Consider the following 21691-nt stretch of genomic DNA (forward strand, 5'->3'; position numbering starts at 1 on the left):
GCCATTTTTAGGTAGTTTAATTTGTTAAAAATTATCTTTCTTCCCAACCAAATCCCTTTGAAACCATTTGGAGAAGAGAACTGTTGAACAGTTGCCAACAGTAAGTCCTGCTGAGACCTCTGTATCCTCCAGATAGAACTGTCGGTGCCAACTGGAGACTGACTGGCATGAGTTTGAACTCTATACTACTTGATATTTTTGCTTCACATGGACCAATTACAGTAATTACCACCTCTGTAGCTGAAGTTTAAGCATTCAGTCTGCACTTCATACTTCAGTTGTTGCCAATATGCTCAATCCTATAATCTCAATTTTCTTTGAACTAATGAAGTAGAAAATAAATACTTGGAAAAAATGAGGAGAGAGTCTGAATGGAAATCAAAGGCAAAATAATGTGATTGTTTTTCATGTTGCTGTTGTTCTTAAGTGATATATCTTTCTTTTTAGTCTTTACTTCTTAAAGGTCGCACCTTCTTTTAAGTTTGTCTGCAGAGATTCACTAGGAGATGCTCTAGTCCATTGACCTTCTTACATTCAACAGTGGAGTATCTTTAAATGTGAATGAAGAAGCAATATGAAGCCCTACTTTTTGTTGTGATTTTTTTCAAAATATGGGGGTTTTTTCCTTTCAGAAGAAATAGTTTTGACTAAAGGGGAACACCGTCCATCCCCTACTACTTTTGGCTAGATGTTTCGATGTGTGTGAGAGTAGAAGGCTTTAATACCAGGATGAGTGACTAGCGTTAACTGCCTGGTTCCATCTCAACCACACCCCTGCTACCGTTGTCTTTCCAAAAGACTAGTTAATTTTTAGATGGGATCAACAGCATTTTTTTAAACTGGTGAAGTTTATATTATATTATATTTATATTATATTATAAGATGAACCTCAGATCAAGCACAAACTTGACTGTGTCTTTCCTAACAATGAATGCACTGAACAGTATATATACTAAAATTTATATTAAAATTTCTTCATACAGTTTCCCTCTAGGGAGAGGAAGAGGGAAGGAAAAGGCTACATGTGACAGATGCTAATTATGCAGCTTAATGCACTTCTGGAAGTTGCAGACATAAGAACTGTGTAAGAACCCATCTGAAAAATAGAAAGCATATTTTCAATAGCATTTTTTCCACAGTGGTGGTGTTGGCTTTTTTTGTGTCTGCCTCCTCCCCAGTTTTTAAACAGGCTTTGTTTCCCAAATAGCACATACAGTATGCAAAGGGCAAGCAATGTCTCGGGTCCAAAATTTGCCAAACATGGATGTGACTGCTCTCCTGTGTGTCCTACTGTTACTTAGTGCTGTACGTGTAATTGGGAAAGCGTGTAGGTTCTGTAATTCAGGATTGAAGCAGGAAGGGAATTACTTAAAAAAATCTCTAGTCGATGTGTTAGTTTTATTTCCTCTTTTGTCAATATTTTATTAGTTCTTTATCCTATATTTATGTTTACTGGAAAAATTATATTCTGTGCATGATGGTGCTGGGATGCTGTGTAAGTATTTATTGTGACTAATGTGTAAGTACTAACGAACCAGATCTCAAAATGCATTTTACAAATAAGTAAACTGAGACACAGAATCTGAGTTCCTCAAAACTGTGAAGTGAATCAGTGCCAAAACCAGTGTTAGACACTAGATTAATCCTCTCTTCCAGACGTTGAGCTGTGCTGTTTCAGGCAAAAGACGTGGATTCTCAGCTAGTGAAAATTTGGTGTCATGCCGAAATCAGTGGGGAAATGCAAGAGTATGTTTGCTGCACGTCAAGCCCACACCAAGTCATCGCACCGGATTTCTGTTCCCGCTACAAAATTGCAGTTTTACCAAAGGATGCTTTTTGCTTTTAGAGGGAAAACCATACCGGATCTTTTGTACTAATGCTGAATGTTGCTTTGTTGTATTGCTTTCAAAGCACTGGATTTCTCCTTTGGGAGGTGTGACTTAATAACTTCTCTGTGTGCAGTGAGATAATTGCTTTAATGACCAAAGTGGCACGCTGAAACTTCGGAGGGCCTTCGCGTGCCCCTCGGCACCCATGGCAGTGTGGAGGAGCGGGTTCTGAGCGCTGCCGCAGAGCAAATCCTCTTCGCACCGTGGTCCTCGTCTGTAGTCACCACGGAGAAAACCATCTGTTCCACTTGGAAAGGGGTTTGGTTCCACACGCCCTCCCCCCGCATCCCGGCTCCGTCCCCAGCTGCCGCGTTTTGATGAGCAGTGAGGGAATGAATCTCCTGTGTTAAAAATACTCTGGTTCTATTTAGATAAAAAGAAGAATCTTGCTTGCCTACACTGATGCACAAAAATAGTCTTAGTGTGAGTAAATCTTCAAAGTTTCTCTTGGTGAAAAAAAAAAAGCCTCACTTTTTTTTTTTGACTTATCATATAAATTTATTTATAGAGTGTCCTTCTTTCCTCCTACTCAATCAAGATATTTGCAGAAGGTTGCCGCTTGTCTTGTTCATGAGTCCTGAAATAATTTGCAGGGCCTTTGAAACATCATCATGTTGCATAGTTGTGATGCAATGTGCTGCTGTTGCATGAACGTATCGTATTTTAATGTGAATGTCATGTTGGCTGAGACATTCAGGTCTTTCTTTTACTTTAGGCACTTTATATGGGTTTGTATTTTCACTTGAACTTTGCAGTCAAAAAATGATGTACGTACTAACTTAAAAATTTTACATTCTACATGCAACTATCGCACAGAAAATCTGTAATACGTGAGGATTAGCAGGATGTGTATGATTCCCAAATATCTCTTAAAAATAGCTTTTCCTGTTTCTGTAGCATCTTAATTCTGAATAATCTCAAAGTCCTTCTGCAAATCTGTGTGTATAGTAACAGAGAACCCACCTACTTCGTCCTCACAAACAGCATGTTACGGATCTGTGCATGAAGAAAAATGGAATTTTGGAATACAGTCCTGCTCCGGCAGACACTATGTCCGTGGGACTAGTGAAAGCATTAATGCTCCCATTAAGTATTAATGCCAGCACTTCCAACACTTGCCTGCCTGTTTAAAAAGGCTCCGAGGATTCGGTATGGAATTTGTTCCATGGTGCAAAGCACCAGCGCGGTGTCACTGAGCCCGGATCGTGGGAAGCCTCTGCCAAGGGGCGGAAGCTGGGGCCGGAGAGTCGGGCTGCGCGGTGGCGGGCGATGGGGAGCGCCGCCAGCACCCGGGGGAGCAGCCGGGCCCGCGGGCCTGGCGGGGGGAGGCGGGCCTCGAACCGGCGCTGGCTGCCGTGCTGCGCCCAAACCTGCGGCGCAGCCCGCTGCGCCACGGCGCACGGCGGCCGCTAGATGGCGGCCTCCCAACGAGGAAGGCGGGCGGCTCTCACTCACCGGGCACGCGCCTAGCGGCCGCGCGGCGCCGCTGCACCCGCCTTCCCCCAGCGGCGGCGGCGGCCATCGCCGGGCGGCCCCACGTGACGGCGCGGCGGCCAATGGGAGCGCGGCAGGGGGGCCCCGACTCTCGTCCCTGTGGCCGCCATTAAAGAAAAAGGGGCTCGGAATTAAACGGCAGAGGAATCCCCCCCTCTCCCTCCCCGCTCCGGCCGCGACGCGACATGGGGAAGACGCGTTGAGGGGGAGCTGGCGGACCAGGATGCCGCGGCCGGGCAGCCGCCGACAGAGGCACCGCTGAGGGGAAGCGAGGAGGAGACCCGCCGGCGGGGGCTTCGGGGCACCGACTCCGCCAGCAGCAGCAGCAGCAGCGGCGGCCGCCGCGTCTCTCTGTCTCGGCGGCGGCGGCGGGGACGGGAATTGTGGGGCTCCGACCCCTTCCCCCGCGGCCCTTCCGGCTGAGGAGAGCCCGGGGCTCGGCCGCCGCCTCCCCGCCCTCCCGAGGAGACCTCGGGGAGGGGGCCCTCCGCCCACTGCCCCCGCGGGGACGCCGCAGCGGGGCGGCGCGGAGCCTTCCCGCGGCAGCCGCCGGCCCTCCCGGAGACCCCTCACCTGAGGAGAGCGGGGGCTCCCGCCCCGCCGCCGGGTCTTCTTCCCCCGCAGGAGACCGCTCCGTGTGAAGACTATAATTTTATATTTTTCTCCTCCCTTTTTTTTCTTCGCCCCGTGGTTGTTTTTTTTTTTTTTTTTTTTCCCACCCCCCTCTTTTATTTTTTGAGGGACTAGCCTCGCAGCTGGGCTGGTCCCTCCCCGCCGCCCCCCCTCGCTCGCAGGGGTCTTGCGGGGTTTGGCGCGGTGGAGGGGGCCCTCCGTGCCCCGGAGCCCCCCCTGCCCCCGGCTCTCGGCGGTAACTTGGCGGGGTCCGGGCTCCCCTGAAGAGACCCACCCAGCCGTGTGGACTTTGTGGGGCTCCCTCGGCCCCGGAGGACAGCTGGGGGGGGGGGGGGCGAGCCTCCCCGAAGAGACTCTGCGATTTACCCCTTCCTCCTCCCCCGAACAGACTGGGGATCGGCCGCTGGGAGACTCCTCCATCCTTCCCCGAAGAGACTTCGAGGGTCACCCGCAATTTCCTCCTTCCACCCCGCTCCCCCTCCCTCCATTCCCCACGGAAGGATTTTTACCCAGCGGAGGATATTTTGGTTTCGCCCTCTCTGCGAAGAGTATTCCGTTTTGGGGAGGGGGGGTTTCCACAGGGGAATTTAATCCCCCGCTGGGCTGCTGAGGAGACTTTTGCGGCCTTTCTCTCTCAAGGAATACCTTCCCCCCTCCCCTGCCCCCACAGATGTTTTTTTGGGGTACACCCCAGGAAATTTTTCTTGCCCTGCCTTTACGAATTCTTCCGACTCGCCTTGTTTTTGGCCCTTAAAGTTTGTTTTTATGATTTTAAATTTTAATTTATTTGGAATATTTTTGGAGCAGGGGAGAAGAATCTGACCCCCCGCCTCCACCCCCCCAACCCCCCCCCACCCTGTTGCCCTCGGACTCCGAAGAGACGAGCCTGGATTTTTCTTTCTCCCATAGCCAATCCTTCCCAGTCATTCCACAATTTGCCCCTTTCTCATCTGATGACTAAAGAAACAGGAGGAAGAGGAGGGAGGTTTCTGGATTAATTGCCCCCACTGGATTATTTATATTTTTTCCCCCTACTTCTCTTGCTTGGCATCTGAGAAGAGAGGAAGGAGGGATGTCAACTGATTTTTACCCCTAGCCCCCCTGGATTAATTACCCCATTTTTATTCTCTTGTTGGATCAATTACCCCTTCACCTTACCTCCTCTCCCTCCCCTCCTTATGCGAATGAGAAGACAAGAGGAACAGGGAGGATTTTGATCTTAATCTCCCGTCGTCGTTGGATTACTTACCACCTCCCTCTTTCTGTTCTCCCCTTCCACAGTGGCTTGACCCCCCCCTCCCCCGTTTGATATCTAGAAGAAGAGAAAACGTTCCGAGTTTCTCTAGATTTTTTTTATTTTTTTAATATTTTTTTTTACCCCCCTCTCCGATACCACTCTCCTCCCGGGTTATTTATCCCACAACTATTTCGCGTGCATGTGTGTCTGTGTGTAAATCCCTTATTTAATTGTATTATTATTTGTGCGTGTGCATAGTCCCCCCTCCCCCCTTTCCCTCTCGGTGTCTGTCTCTCTCTCTCCCTCTCTCTCTCTCTCTCTGTCTGTCTCTTTCTTTCTTGTCGGAGGCTGTGGGATAATGGCGTGTGGGTTGTGGCTGTGAGGATGAGTTCCTGCTTCGTGCCGAACGGGGCCAGCCTGGAGGATTGCCATTCCAACCTCTTCTGCCTGGTAAGTGTCGGCCACCGGCACACACACGCACGGCAGACACAGAGTGAAAGAGAGAGGAGGTTTGGGGGAGGGGAGGAAGGGGTAGTGGAAGCAAAGCAGCCATTTTTAGCATAGCTTCTGTTGGATGAGTCCTCAGAGTAGGCCCTGCCTGGAGCCAGCCAACTCTCCCATGCCCCTCTGGTTCCCCCTCCATCGCTGTCTGTCTAGCCTTGCCCCTCCCTCCGCTTTCTTCCTGGGTAGTATCCTCCCTGCACTCGCCTTTTCCTTCGCTTTCCTCGCCTGCAACTTTTCCTCCTTTCTCTCTATCTTCCTATCTCTGCTGCTGAACGTGATAATTTCTCGCAGGAGCTAAGGAGATGTGCTGCTCCTCCTCCTTTCAGCCCCGCATCTCCGGGAACTTTCTCCTTTCGCTCCCCACTCGTGACATCCCGGACAAATCTGAGCCGAGACCTCCCTTCTGCCTTGCTTTTGAAGTGATCTCTTTCTACTGCTTGTTTTTATTCTGGAGGTCTGCTTTTGGTGATGCACTCCCCGTGAAGTGGTGTTATCTTGTGTTTTGTTGTGCACCATTTTGTAGCCTTTTCTTAATTCGAGTACAAAATTGTTCAAATTGTTGATTTCGGTAGCTCCCAAAGTAAATGTGATGTGACTGGACTGTGATACAATTTTTGGAGGCTGTGCTGAGCTGTTTCATCTGCTTTTTAATGCAAATCAGCTAATCTTAGCTGACTGCCTGCTATTTATTATTCTAGAGATTGTTGTAAGTAAAAACCTGTGCCAAGCTATGGTACTCATATTTTTGGATGGGGGGGAATCTGGGCAGCCTGAACGTGTCTGCAGCCTGCATCAGGCCTGCAGATCCATGTTAGTAGTGCATTTTTAAATCTTAAAAGTCTTTCCAAACCATCAACTGTTGCAAAGAGTACCTTTTATCTAAATTGCTTCTCCTCCTGACGGTAGGAAGGCTGCCATGTTAGGCTTAGATGTTGCAGTAATCTCGGTGTTGTCATATTGGGAAGAAAACAAAATAGCGACTTCTTGGCAAATGCCAGCCTACCTCATTCTCCCGGGTAGTAGGAGAACCCGGGGGGCGATGCCTCCCCTACGTGCCTGCAGGTGACTGTCCTCATGTGAAAAAACTTAGCACTAAAACTTGGTGTGGCATTGCATTGTAGATAATCCAGCAATTGTCTCTTTCCCATTACATAGAGTATTAACGCTTTTACTTCATAAAGCAGTCATTTAACTAGGGCATTTAGTGGATCGTAATCGATGTGGACACAAGTCTGATATGTAAGTTAATGATAAAACTAGGGCTTAAATTCTTAAAAAACAGCATGAGAAATGAGAAGGCTGATAGCTCTTGGTACCAATAAGTGTACTTGAGAGGCTTTCCGAGAGAGTGAGAGGGAGAGAGAGAATTTTTTACAATTGAGAAACTTGTGAAATTTTCTGAAGTAGTAGATGACTGGAAGAATGTATGCTTGAGTTGATTTACCATATTACCTATTTCCTTAAGAGTAATCTTGGATTGAAAAGGTAGTGTATACATAAGTAAGCAAAAAGAAAGACGTTCTTTGCTAAGGCAAGTGTTCAGCAGATTGGACAGTTGCAGCCTGCAGATAATTACATTATTCAGTTGTCTTTCACTTTTTAAATTTTAAATCAAATCTGGCTTAAAGCTGCCATGAAAATGAACAGCTCTTGGTTTGCTGCCATTATTAAAGGAGATTTTTTAGAACGTACAGAGAACTTACAAGTATGTTTTCTGCTAAATTTTATTGGATTGATCTTTTTTTCCTTCCACCCGCCTCTTCGTGTGCCATCACCTTGTTATAGCGGGATGTTTCTGTTGGGGGTGTACCGACCCCGCTGACTGACAGTTGTTCTTTTCCTTCCCTTAGGCTGATCTAACTGGGATTAAATGGAAGCGATATGTATGGCAGGGTCCAACATCTGCCCCAATTCTCTTTCCGGTCACGGAAGAGGACCCTATTTTGAGCAGTTTCAGTCGCTGTCTGAAGGCGGATGTACTCAGTGTTTGGCGCCGAGACCAGAGACCTGGACGCAGGGAGCTATGGATATTTTGGTGGGGTGATGACCCCAACTTTGCTGACCTTATTCATCATGATCTCTCAGGTAGGAAGAACTTAATACCTTCTTTTGGTGAGTGAAAGGATGCTGTTACTCAGGGCTGTCTTCTGCCAGCCCTTAGAAAATCCGTACTAGATGGACTGTCGTCTATAGATAAGATAAATTTATTGCTACAAACTACACCAAATTATTACGGCAGCACAGTGATCAAACAGCTGCTGCCTGTGTTAAGGTTGTCTAGGACTGCTAGATTTTCAGGAAACGAATTTTTGCTCCCTGTTTGTTTCTTTGGGGAAAAAAACCACCACCGAAGCCTATATTTTGACAGCTTCTTCACAAGAAATCTGTACCTGTGATTCAGAAGTGATGTCTTAAATGTGTTTCGATAAGATTCCTTTTGTTGGGGAATTAGAACTTCCAAATTCAGTAGTAAACCACTTTTTATTATGCAATAGGAATTGTAGAGATCTGGGCAATTCTTAAGCCATATGGAGCTGTTTTGATTGGAAGCCAAATTATTGATGAGAAGCCATCAAAAGAAGGCATCTGAAACTAGCTGGCTGTTTTTGTGCAAGAATCTCTAAACCTCATATTTCTATGATTTCTCTCTGCCCCTTTCCCAGGGCTCTGAACCTGCTGTACCTGCTTTCAGACTTAGACTTTTGAAGGACTGACAATATATTTCTCAGTAGTGTTGTACCTCAAATTTGACACCTTGTTCTGAAAATGTTTACTTGTTGATCTCAATTCCCAAAGTAGATGGCTTTCCAGTTGCTTATTAGTAAAGTGAAGTTAGTTTTTTAAACTGTGTAAGTCTAGCGGTGAGACTATACTAATTCTAGAAAAGAAAAAAAGTCACCTTACTCCAATTTCCTTGCAAATAATGTACAGTATTCAGATTACTGAAGTGTAAAATGAGACCAAGGGTTGGTGACCTGGTAACCAGAAATTGTTAATGCTGCCTGTGTTTGTGGATAATCTGAAGAACAAATATGAGTTTGAAGTGCCACTGAGGAAGTTGACTTGAAACAATTCAATAATGTGTGGAATTTTCACACAAAAATAATACTATCTGAAAACAATTGACGCACTAAAATGATGTTTATTTCTTTGAATAATTGACTTCAAAGATTGGGATGTTGACTGTATTCCTGTCTGTCCTGGAACAAGAAACTTTGCATCTTAAATGGCAGTTAAATTGTAGGTTGCTTGATATTTTAGTGCATTTAAGGCTTCCTTATTTTGCCCTATGAATAACCTCAGTCTTGACCTGAAGGGAACATCTATTGTGAGACTGCGATGTAACTTAGACTAAATGCTGGTTTTGGCCTGGGCTTGCCTTGAGCGAGGATCAATGCTTGTGCAAAACTATCTGTGTGAATGTTGTATGCTGTTGGCTGGTGGGATTACATTGAGACAAATATGTTACATTATTTTTTTTGAGTGGAAGATGAAATAGAGGTTAAGCCATTTGGAGAGTGCATTTCTGCACTACCAGGCCATCAAAATTATTTGAGCAACTTCCTTTGCATTCTCTCTTGAATCTATAGAGGTACCTTTTGAAAACAGTGGTGTCTTGCAGCTGAACTTTCAGATCAGCATGCATTTATGCTTTTATGGAATTGCACTTTTGTGTGTTATCATCCTAGGTACTTACCAACTCTTAACTTCTCTTAGGGTATAAGGGAGAGGGAGAGAGGATTAGAGTCTCTCAGCCATGTCTTTGCAGTTGTTTTGGGTATTTTCTTTGTTCAGGTCACCTGTGGATGTCCATGCTTCAGTAGAGCTATTCCGGGTGTCTTGCTGTTAGTTGTTTTTCTACCTAAATGCTTATCACTCATGCAACTGTTACCTATGTCTGTGTGTAGATGTATCTGGCATCTTGGTTCTTGCAGGTATGTTTTTGTCTCCTTTTAATTAAAAGGAGACATTATAACCTCTTAGTGTGCTAGTCTGCTTAGCTCTTCTGACCAGAAGTTGATAAAGATATTAATCAGCTGGGTTGTGGAGGAGGTGGCTGAGGACTACCTGCACTTTTTCTCTTTCCTGCTCACAAAATCTTAATGTGAGTGTTATATTAGAAAGAATTATGGCTGAACCCAAACAATGTTATCTGACCTTTGTCATAGACCTAATGGATTTTTTTTCATTGGCGGCCAATTTCTTCTAGTAGTTCACATTGCCCAGTTCTCCCAATGATTGCTTGCTACATTTTTCAATGGGAAAGATAAATGACTTCTTAGCAGAGGCTTGTTACCTACAAAATTGATTGGCAATTGTTTGCTGCTGAAGGCTGAGGTACTGCCTCATTTAGAGCTTTTCTCCTTGGTAGGTGAAGTGTTGTCCTGAAGGATGGGGTGAGGGAGGAGGAGAGGAGCTACGAGCAGTCTGTCGCTGTGAGCCTGTCCTTTATTGCCCATGGACAGGCTGCTGTTGTACAAGTGGGCCTTGAAAGGAGCTGTAGTTAGAAGTGTGCCAGAGCAACGTTAATAACTTTTTGATTCTGGCTTCCTTTGGTATGAGACAATGCCTGTTAAGGAGAGGTTGGTATTTTGACAGTTTTTGACTTTTTTTGGTGATTTGTAGTTTCAGTGAACAATGAACATGCGGTTTCTGGAACACATCTTGGTTATCAACCCTCAGGGATTTGAAATATGGCAGCCTTCAAGAATCCTCTTGTCCCCTTCTCAAGCTCACTTCAAAAGGGAATGTACAGTTTTGTGGGAGTACATCTATGCCTATCAGATGAAAAAAATAAATGATACCTCTCTCTCTTCAGCCTGTACATTCTAGAAGTTCATTCTTTGCCCTAGAGATACGTTTGAATGCCTGCTACTGGCTATATCTGAACTCTTGTATCAAGAGCTGGATAACTGTCTTCTTGATGGCCAGGGATTGTTGTTGCCTGGGGGCATGTCAAAAGGAGACTTGTTCAGAGATGCTGATTGATCAGTAATATTGACTTTGCTCAATCATTATTTTTTTTCTTTTCCTTCCCTAGGAAGCTACTTATGGTATGTAATACCAAAAACCCCGTAAGTCTGTTTCTACTCCCAACATAGCTAGAGGCAGACAGAAGTTAGTGAAATCTTATTTTATCCTCTTAACAACCTCAAAGGTTATGTTTTTGTTGTGACAGTGAGCCTTGATTATAGTAATTCCTGCATCTCAAACCTTAAAGTAGGACATCTCTTCAAATTTCAGAACGCAATGGTCTCTCGCTGGTCTGATCAGCAGTTACTTTATCAGATATGTTCTTTCCTGGTTTAAAGTGGTTACCTGTATACACTTGGATTGATTTGGTTTGTGTTTTTCTTTACGTTGGCAGTAGATAACCTCAAACCTGAGAACAGTCAGGTATGAATTATGTAAAGATTTAGTCCCAAGGAAATGGTTACAATTTGATTAATCCTTGGATAGGGGAACATTTTTATATGCCTTTGACCTTCAAATTGCATCTTTTATATGGTGAGCTATAAGATGTGTCCTTTTCGTTCTGGAGTCAATTAAGTCTTGTTAATTTACTTTAAAAATTAAAGACTTTTCACTGTACCTGTCATATATCAAGTTAATCAGGTTTTGTTTGCGGAACAGTCTTCCTCATGCTTCTGCAGGAGATAAATGTATGAAAATAATGCTAGTCTTAGCTCCTTGCTGGGCTTGTAGGAGAGCTTGAAAGAATGAGGAGCAAGATCTGTACTGATGCTTGTCTGTTGATACAGTATGGTAAAAACAGCAGCAGTCATGGCAGCAAGGACTTCTCTGTGTTGTGTAGTTCTCGATAAATATGCATTATAGACCAAATCCTTGTCTCCAAACAAATCTGTGAATTGGTTGATATGTGCTGATGTCAGCATTGAGTGTCTCATTACTTTTAATACAATGGAAACTGGAGTGTGAGCCAGTTATCATACCGAGGGTTCTGCAAAAAAGCCTGCCAGTTGCAAGTAGTTGGCAAAGTGAGCTTTGAAAATAGTTCAGCTAGTGGCTTGCATTTTTTAAAAAATAACATTTGCTTCCTAAGACCATTTAACTCCTACAAAAAAACCCCAAACATGCTTTCTTAATAATTTTGCACCCAGTATTAGTATAGTGAGCTTAAGTAACTTGTCTGTGGTGGATATATCTGTTCGTGTGTATGTAATAAAGAAGGTGTTATGGGTGTTCCTTGCTGCGTGGTGCATTGACGCTTTTAGCATTTCTTCAGTCCTCCATGTTAGAGCTGTGTCCATTTAAGCAAAACTGCTGATAAACATTATGCAAAAATGACTGAAGCGGTCTTTGTAAAACTTCTGTGATTTGGTGTGAGTACCAGCTTGAAGGTGATGTTTGAATTTTTTCCTTTTTTCCCTTTTCTCCAGAGCAACATGCATGTGAAATATCTGTGGAGTAAGGTGGAAAACACTTTTTCACAGTAAATGAGTATTTTGCCTCATATTATGTTGGTTGCATGTACAAGGTCACGTGCATAATATACCTGTATAAGTAGAAACAATGACTTCATAGGCACTAAGTGTAAAATTTAACAATATAAGTAAAATATGTCTGCATATGGAATTACTCAGAGACAGTGTGGAGGAGGATATTGGAACATTTAGCTAGAAAGTTTTTCAGATTTTTCTTTTCTTGTGGCTATGCAGCCCAGCCCAGCCCAACTTGCACTCAACAAATACTGAAGGAAAACTGTTACCTTGTTATCCTTATGAACAGGCATAGTCACAAACTTACAAAAAGGTCATACATTTTAAATATTTAGCAAAATACTCTGCTGGGTAGAGAAAGCATAAAACTTACATGTGTGATGCTGGTAAAGGGCTAGCACTACAAAAACTGACTTGTAATGGTGCTGAATATTTTGGGTATGGTATTTTGGACAGTAGCTCATGTTTTGGCTTCCTTATCAGTTGATGAAATCTTCCAACTAGTTTGGGTATCTCGAATCTTATATCCAGGCTGTTTTCAGTGAATATAGATAATGGACACAACTCTAATGGAAACAAACTTAAGTTGTCTCACTTGGGTTCTTAAGCTGGTATTTTTAAATTGTATTCAGTCCCTCTTTTCACGTAAAATCTTCTCACTTATTTTGTTGGGGATATAGGCCCTCAAAATTATTTTTCAGTAGGTTACCTGGGTAGTTCTTGCTTTGAGCAATTTTATTTATCTTAAAGTATTTTAATTCAAAAATTGTTTTTAAATAGAAAACTTTACTTGAAGTGTTTCTGTCATATTATTACAATATTGTATACAGCAGCAATTTCACACTACTTTGCTTATTATACTTCCCTTGTAATCTGAAGCTTACATAGGAAGTTTGATCGTATAAATGAGTTTTGCATCATTCTATTTCTATAACTGGCATGCTGTCAAATGATGACAGAAAGGAAGCCTATGAAGGTAAGTAATACTTCTGGAAGACGCGTCTCAGTCATACTAAGGAATGGATTTTTCCTCTCTGTAATTGAAGTAATTGGGCGAAGGGGGAGGGGTTGTAGTCCAAAGTGGAGGCTTGACTATGATTTGTTTCTTTGCACGGATTATTTTAGAGGTTCAGTGAGCATTAGAAGATATTTTTAATGGTATGGTAAACATATTCAGCCTTTTCAAGAACTGATGCTTATTGGTGTTTTGCTGATGTGGCCAGCTATATGTTAAAAGGAAGAAGGGGGAATATCCACATTCTTCAAAAGTCTTCTTGAAAATGTAATTTTTAATACTGTATATTTATCTGTTGCAGTATTGATTAAGAAATTAAAATTTGGTTTTCTTGCAAAAAACATAGTTAAGCAAATATCTGTTTATTACCAGTCCTTGATTAATAAATTTGGCTAGAGTTCTCTGGGTAACAAATACGGTTCAAAACATCTGACGTGAATTAAATGGAAAGGTTTAAAGATACTGCTTTTTCAGAATTCACTAAAAATTGCAAGGCTTTTGTATTCTGAGCATGCTTCCAAACTCCTGCCTCACAGTATGCTTGCCCAGGAACACTGGAAAGACAGAAGGGCATAATCGGTAAAAATGAACTTTACTGTTTCAGGTGAACCATAAGAAGAATGTAAAGTAGAACATAAAAGTACTGGAAGCAAATCACTTTCTACAACTTTTTTTTTTTTTTTTTTTTAAAATCGGGTGGTGGTAGTATTGAGGAGGTGTTGACTGAGAAAGACTGTTATTTATGTGTGGTATGAAAATTGCTTTTTCCTGGCCATTGTTTCTGTTAATTCTTCACTTCCTGATAATTTTTAGCTTTATTTAAGGAAAACTCTCCACCTAATATGTGGCGTAAAGAGAGAGGGAACTGAATTAATTATATTGGGGTGATACATGTATAGCTTGTTTAATGGGTTAACATAAAAGTATGTCACAGAGGAGCTGAGTGGTTTGGGCAGCTAAGAGAACTAATAAAAAATAAAATATTTGTAACTTTAAGGTTTCAGGAGCACTTTTGTGGATAACACTCATCTGAAGTGAAATTGTGGCTTAACACCTTCTTAAATGAGTCAGCAACTTATTTTGGTTAGTTATCACTACCAGATTGAACATTTTTGTTTAAGGAAGATTAGGAGACAAAAGTGTCTCTTCCTTTCCCTCTCTTTTTCAAAATTTTTTACTTTGTACAATTCCTGTTAAGTAGGAGGATTTTTTTCATGTTAAGAAACAACAGTTTCAATTAAGAAGAAAAATATTTGAGAGATGTGAGCAGATGTTGTATTTCTTTCCTTCCATCTACCACCCTTTAAAAAAAGGGGGTGGGGGGTGGGGAGTGACTAAATAGATTTCAAAAAGACACAGAACACTTGCTGCTATTTTTTTTGCATGAATTTGAATAATGTTCTGAAATGAGGGTATCTTTAACTGTCACATTATTTGACCTTCCCTTTCTATAGCAAGGTGCATTTCAGTTTGAACAGATGGTCTTCTTTTGCGTACCAGTCATTCTTCCTGATCAGTCGGCATGCTTACAGAATGCTGTCTTTTTAAATATTAGAATTTTAATTGTGATTTCCATTTAATGCCTTATACTTTCTCCATGTAATATGCTCATTTAAGAGCTCTCTGTTTCACCAGTAGACCAAAGACAGCTAGGAGAGCACTTCAGAATTACAATCTCGTGGCAAGTTCTTGCATGTAAACTTTAGTTCATAACTTGGTTGTCAGCACAACTATTGATGTTAAATTAAATACTTTGTAGTGTCTTCAGAAAATTAAAACCTCCCCTTTGTGTCCATAGTGTGACCATCAAAATGCAAGCTTTAAATTACACTTCAGTATCATTGCAATTTCAGCATCTTTCTTCTCATTGATACGCTAATATGTCAAAACAAAATTAGGCATAAAGGCTGGAAATAGCTTTTTCTATTTCCTCTTACAGTAGGTAATTGATGCAGGGGATGTTCTTTAGAATGACTTTTTTAAAATTACGAGAGCCATATAGAAACCAACTATTTAACCTTTGAAATGGTGTGGAGTTTATTGTGCAGTTAAAGTCCAATATCATTAAGCTTTGTAGTTAATGTTTGCTCTATTGAGCAGCTTGTTTGCCACCAGTTGAGCAGCGTGTGCTGAACAGCAAAGCTGCCTGTAGGATGGAGCTGCTCCTCTGTGTATGTCTACAAATCTCTGTGCTGGGGAAAAGCGTGTCCTCTTGGCACAAACATTTTATACCCTTTGACTTTGGACCTTTGCTGCTTTTTGTTACAAGCTTCTTGTATGATGTTTCTTTAGTGAGTTACTGTATTATTTTGCAGCTTTTATGGTTCTCAAAAGCAAGCTTTTGATGAACTTCAAAGCTGAAATAGGGTGGTGGGGTGGGAAATTCGTGGCGAGGCCTCTTATTTAGGAAATGTGGTTCCTTGCTTTTCCTTGTCTTTACCAGAAAAGTATTTCATGCAGTGATTCATCTGTAATGGTGGACACCTCCTCATTTATAAATTATTTGGCAGGTCTATTTACGCTTACTCTGTCCCTCAGAGAAGGATGCTGGGAGTAGTTTTATTTAACTGACAATACTGATCTGGAATGGAAGTGTACTTTTATTTGTGTGGAATCTAGCAATATAGAAATATGGCCACCAGGTTCTGGTTGCAATAGTATTTTGAAATTCCTTTCTCTGTCGTCTTTGTGTTACAGATTAATAAAATAAACAATATTTAGGGTTTTTTTCCAGCAACAAAATTGCGAGGTGTCTGGTTTTCTGCATGCTCTCTAATTTAAGGATATTGAGACTTTAGTTAATACTATTGCAACCTTTTAAGCTTGTAAGTGGCTTCCAGATAAAGGTGAAGGGGCTTATTTCAAAGGGGGATTTAAAATGCAAGGACTTGGCCGTATTACTGAGGTTTTCTGCCCATCGAGCAAACCAGTGGAAAGCTATTTGAACCAAAATCCTCTGTGAAGAAGAGGTGAACAGACAGGTCACTATTGTAAGACCTGTTGTATGGAACTAAACCTCAACCCAAGCCTTGCTTCTTGGCAGTGTGCGGAGATGGCGTGAGGGGCGATAAATGTGAGATACGAGCAACCTGTTCTAACTTTGAACCCTGAGTCGGGGTTGGAGCGGATGACCTCCGCAGGTCCCTTTCAGCCTAAATTATTCCACGACTATCCAGAGACTGAAGTAAAAATATGTCTCCTTATCTATGTCAGACACAGTCTTCTAGTCTCTGCTGCTACCTGGAGTATAAAAGCAATGGCATTGTAAGAATAACTATGCTAGGTTAGTCCAAGGAGACCAGAAGCAGTCCTTAGGGATATACATAAAACACAATATGCCAGAATTGTAGGTGTAAAGATAGGACCTGATTGTCAGTAATTTCAGGACAAGATCGTGAGTTTTCTCATGTTATCCTCCATATTAAGTGTGTTGCTGGGAATGAATGTTATCACATACATACTGAGAGATACTACAGAAGTATTCAAATGTCCTTCATTTTTTGTGTGCAATGTAATTGTAATGCCATTGTAACACTTTGGGCCGGTGTATATACTTCGAGGGCCCGTAAACTATGTTCAAATGCTTACTATGAGCCAGAGTGGTTGAAGAGATTACAGCTGCTTGTAATGAATCTCGCTTTCCGATTTGGCAAATCAGCTTGGCTTGTGTAAGTTGGATTCCATGACTCTGATTTGTGGGGCACATAAGATCTCCGTGTTTCACTTCAGAATCCTATCAGTATGAACTGGGCTTTGCCTTTCTGTTTGCTCTTACTCTCTTCTGTTCTGTGTATAGGACTAGCCTGCTTAAATAAATTTCTTATTTTTATTTTGAATTTAAAAGAAAAATTGCAGTTGGGAGCGTCTTCTGGGGAGAATCAGGTTGCTCTTACCAGTTTTTTGAATTGGGGAGTGTGTTTGGGTTTTTTTCCCCCTCCTCTAGCAAATTGTTGAATACTGAGGGTCAGTTGATCAATGATATTTGTGCCCAGCTTTCCTCAGTCAGTGTTAGCTAAAGACACTGGGATATATTCAAAGTTTGGCTTTGGGCAATTTATTTTTAAGCATAATTGTCAGCTAACTCTTCAGGATAGGTAATTCAGACTGCTCAAAACATTAGCCACCTTGCAGACAGATCGGTATACAGTGATGTTGCAGGCTGAAATATATAACTGGTGCTAGTTGTCTCTTTTTGTGTACAAATAGCTGTTGAGCCTTTTTTTCTTGTGGGAAACGAGATGTTTTTGTAGCGAATTACTTTTAGCAGTTATACTATTCTAAAGTGAGTAGACTTATCTGAATGTTACAGGCTTTTTTTGGTTGCACATTACACTGTGAATGTCTTAAAAGCTTGTGGGAGAGAAAAGGAAACTGTGATATGTGCATGCAATAATAGGATGGAATTTCAATGCTCATTTATTTTTTTTTTCCCCCTTTGCCTTATAGAAGAAGAAGATGGTGTTTGGGAGAATGGACTTTCTTATGAATGTCGCACTCTACTTTTCAAAGCCGTTCACAACCTGTTGGAGAGGTGTTTAATGAATCGAAATTTTGTACGCATTGGGAAATGGTTTGTGAAGCCTTATGAGAAAGATGAAAAACCTATAAACAAAAGGTAGGATGTCTTATTTTGTTAAAGAAGTTGTAGGGTTTATTTGTGCTAAAATAAATGTGCTAAAAGAAATGTTGAATTAAGAGTATTCCATTTATGGCTTATTTGGGAACCTGAATCTCTACTTGTTCTTATTTTTCTGCCTTTTTGGAGTTCTTCAAAACTTCCTTATGACATAAGGAAGTAATACAAAAGGTAGGCCAGCTGTTCTGTGCTGGTACTCCTATACAGACCATGGATAATAGGGATGTTGGAAAAGAATGTAGAGTGTTCTAGAATGGAAGAAAAGGACACTAGTGTGAAGAGATACCTGCCCACTATACTTGCCAGTATAGTGACTGGGACTAATTCTGATTGTAAATACTCAGAAAAATTCATTCTTTGAGCAAGCGGGATCTAGAGAGCTATTTACAGGCACCACATAACAGTTTTTGCATCATATTGCATCGTATGGGAGATGTTGAGAAGAGTTTGAAATTCAGCTCCTGGTCAGAAAGAAGGTTTCATCTGGGAATGCTGGTGTTAAAGGAATACATGTGGCCCCCCACACTGAGGGGGAGGAGGGCGAGAAGAGAATTTTTGATCTAAATTGGAAGGACTTCTTCTCATGGTTCTAACGTGGTTTGACACGGTCTATGTTGCCTAGCAATAAATAATGAAATGAATAAAAACTAGGTTAGCTGGAACAAGTTTAATCGCTGTTCCCAAATCAGCTTTTAAAATCCAAAGTAATTTAAAGCTTAGACGATGGGGTTTTGTGTGTGTGTGTATGGGTTTGTGGTGGGGTTCTTTTTTGATGTGTGGGTTTGTTTTTTTTTTTTTTTTTTTTTGTGTGTGTGTGTGTGTGTATATGTATGTATTAATCTTGCATGCAGGAAATTTTGAGACCAGTGGCTTTGCTTTTTGGGTGTGGAGTTGGCCATTGTTGGCATCTTCTGCAATAAATTTAAACTTGAAAGAAAATTAGAGCTGTTTTGGAGCAGAAGAAGCAGAAGCACATGTTTGTGTGTGTTTCTATTAGTTGTGAACTGCTGCTTTTAATTTATATATAAACTTGTCCTTCAGTTCTAAGCATCTCTTTTTCTCCACACTGGTCAGGGAAAATGTTTCCTCTCTGGGGTGTCATTGTCCATCCGTTTCTTCTGTGTGCAGTTGCTATAAATCAATAGTAAAGAGTTTACTTTTAACTATTTAGGCCAATATTGTCTTGGCACAGTCTGGTCTTTCCTCATTTGAGGAACTGGTTTTCCAAATTGCCATTTGAAACTAGCATTAGTTATGTCATGGCATCTCTTACAGTAATTCTATAAAGCTCTCTACAGCAGCTGGAAAAGCTGATGAAAGCTTTTAAAATAAAATAGCAGTGTGTGTTTAATTTGGAGACTCTTGATTCTTTTTTTTTTTTAAGAAGGTCAGAAGGTCAGCATGCTTGATGAAAATAACTGAAGGAGTTGTGTGCTTACCCACACAACAACTTCATCATAAGTAATCCAGAACTACTGGAAAAATATGTAGAAAGATTAGACAGATCTGTGTAAGGCAGTTTTATTGCAGAGAAATATCGGGTTTTTCCTACCAGATAGCTCAATACCACATGATATTCTAAGTACTGGCTTTTATGAAATGAAGTGAGGGGAATGGTTAGCAGATGTGCATACTCGTGGCATATTTGGCTCATCCCTTTTAGGAATATCTAGAATTTGGATAATCTGTACTTGCTGGAAAGTTAGGCAGTTCAGAGGTATCGGTTCAGGCTTCTGCTGCTCCCAGCAACTTCCTGGGGGGGGGAAGCCAAGTGATTGAAATAGGTGCTTTGTGATACCACCTCTGTCGCTAGAAAGTGCATCACGCTGTGATGGAGGAGGAAGTGTCAAGTGTAATGGTTTGAGTGGATTTTGGTCTCTTGTATAAATTGGAATATTCTTCTAGTCAAAAGGGACTATCAACTGTTATCAACTGTTAAGCGTGACGCTGCAGCAAACTCAACATAAAGGGGCTTGCAGCCAGCCTGGAAAATGCTCTGAGTGTTGGCCCTGGGGTGCTAATGTGTTTCTTACCAGACAACTGGTCTAGAACTAACAAAATCTAAACCTTAATACAACTCTTGCATGCTTTTTGTTCCTTAGGATCCATTTAATCAACAAGACCTGTAATAAGTTTATCTTTTTTTGTAGATGTGGCTGACTTAAAACCCAAAACAAATCGCCAACAGCCCCTTCCCAAAGCCACTCTTTAGTTCATGATTGTGGATGCATGTCTTAAGAATCAGAACAGTTTTGAAGCTATATTTTTGTCTTTTGACCATTTTCACCATCTTTCAAGTAATAGTGTTCATCATGCTCATCTAAAAAGCATGTCATGCTAGCTTCCTGATGAAGGAAGAATAGTCTTTTTGAGAAGATTTTCTGTTTCTTCCTCTGTTAGAGATGTGTATCATCTCCCCAAAAAGTAGTGCTGCTCCTATGCTGAAGTGGCCACAGGTGAATGTGGCAGATATTGCATCTGTCATAGGGAGTAAGGCCTTTCTGTTCATGAAGGTTTTAATTACTTCTCTGTATTGCTTATGTTGATTAAATGTATATCTGATTCGTAAGGAAGGAAAAAGTTGCCCATGATGGTGTTGGTATATTTTTATTTATCCTTTCTTCCTTAGAAAATACTGAATAGTGGGAGAACTACAGAAAGAAACTGCGTGTGCCCAAAATTAGAAAGGCTTTGCCCCACTCTCTGGTATCCCTCCCCACATAAGTGTCATCTTGCTTCATTGTCTACTTCCATCCCATATTGTTACGTATGCTTTGCTTTCTTTGGGACTGCTTGTTGCATTAACATTCAGAAGCCCTGAGACAGAATTCATGTGCCTGTATAATTTAAAGGTGCTTAGTATACCGGCGATGTGAAGTCTGCTCCAGATCATAGTTTATGCTACCCTGTGCTTTGGGGCTTGGCTGGTTGCTATATAGACTTGTTCTCTGTGTATTATAACTACTGATTCTGATAAGATGGGTTGTTCTTGATGACAATCTTCACTTTCAAAGACTTTGATTAGAAACTGAGTAGTTGGTGCTCTTGGTGGTGGAGGTAACTTCTTAGCATGTGCTTTCTGGAGCTATGATTGAGCAGTGTGCAGGACCTTACTCCTGCTTTTCCCTTTTTTCCTCTTTGAAGGATGTGCGAATAGAGCTATTTCCTTCATTTGAAGCTGATCCCACTTGGAATTTTCCGAGTTCCGTTTAAAAGCACGTGGTTCCGGAATGTGAGATTTTTCTGTTATCGGGTTTCCCAACAATAGTACTCAGTCATGTTGTGCTTTTCGTATGTATGTGGTAGTGCAACAGGCATAAGGCTGTGATTTCTAATAGCTGTTTGGCTGTGATGACAGATTCTCAGGCAGCTGTGGCTTCTTGTCTGTTGCTCTGTTATTTTTTCCTCCTTGTATAAGGTTATATTAAAAAAAGAAAAAGTTGTTTCATCATTGTGTTGTGTACATCTTAATTTTAAAAGGACAGTTCTTAACATTAATCAACTGAAGCCACTGTGGCATGTGAATAGATGACCAAGAAAGTAAGAATTAGACAGTTTTAAGTGTTCATTGTTTAATTATGTTTAATGATGTGACTCCTAAAATAAACCCCCAAACTTATTAAAACCCGCTTATATTATTGTTTAATATCTCTTAAATTTTACTATGGAAAAAGTAAAAACCTCCTGTGTTTGCATTATGCAGTCACATGCTGCATGTTAACAAGATAGCAAGGTAATAACCATGACCTGCTCTTCCCTCCCTCCCCCTCTTCTCCCCAGTCTAAAACCAGCATTGAGAAAAGTGAGACAGTCATGTATTTC

General features: G+C 41.5%; 1 protein-coding gene across 12 annotated transcripts in view; it reads left to right on the forward strand.

The window, feature by feature from the left end:
• MED13 (mediator complex subunit 13) overlaps positions 1 to 21691 on the forward strand; it is a 93725-nt gene that overhangs the window by 29100 nt on the left and 42934 nt on the right. For 10 of the 12 annotated variants that reach the window (XM_080382279.1, XM_080382280.1, XM_080382281.1 and 7 more), the window contains 3 exons: positions 984 to 5703; positions 7608 to 7842; positions 17680 to 17848. In XM_080382279.1, coding sequence (XP_080238405.1) covers positions 5638 to 5703; positions 7608 to 7842; positions 17680 to 17848 — 470 coding nt within the window. In that variant the 5' untranslated portion in view covers positions 984 to 5637. The remainder of the gene's footprint in view (positions 1 to 983; positions 5704 to 7607; positions 7843 to 17679; positions 17849 to 21691) is intronic. The other 2 variants (XM_080382274.1, XM_080382270.1) reach the window with 2 other exon arrangements.

This window comes from Falco punctatus (assembly GCF_963210335.1).
Source record: "Falco punctatus genome assembly, chromosome: 1".
In the NCBI taxonomy this organism is placed as follows: Eukaryota; Metazoa; Chordata; class Aves; order Falconiformes; family Falconidae; genus Falco; species Falco punctatus.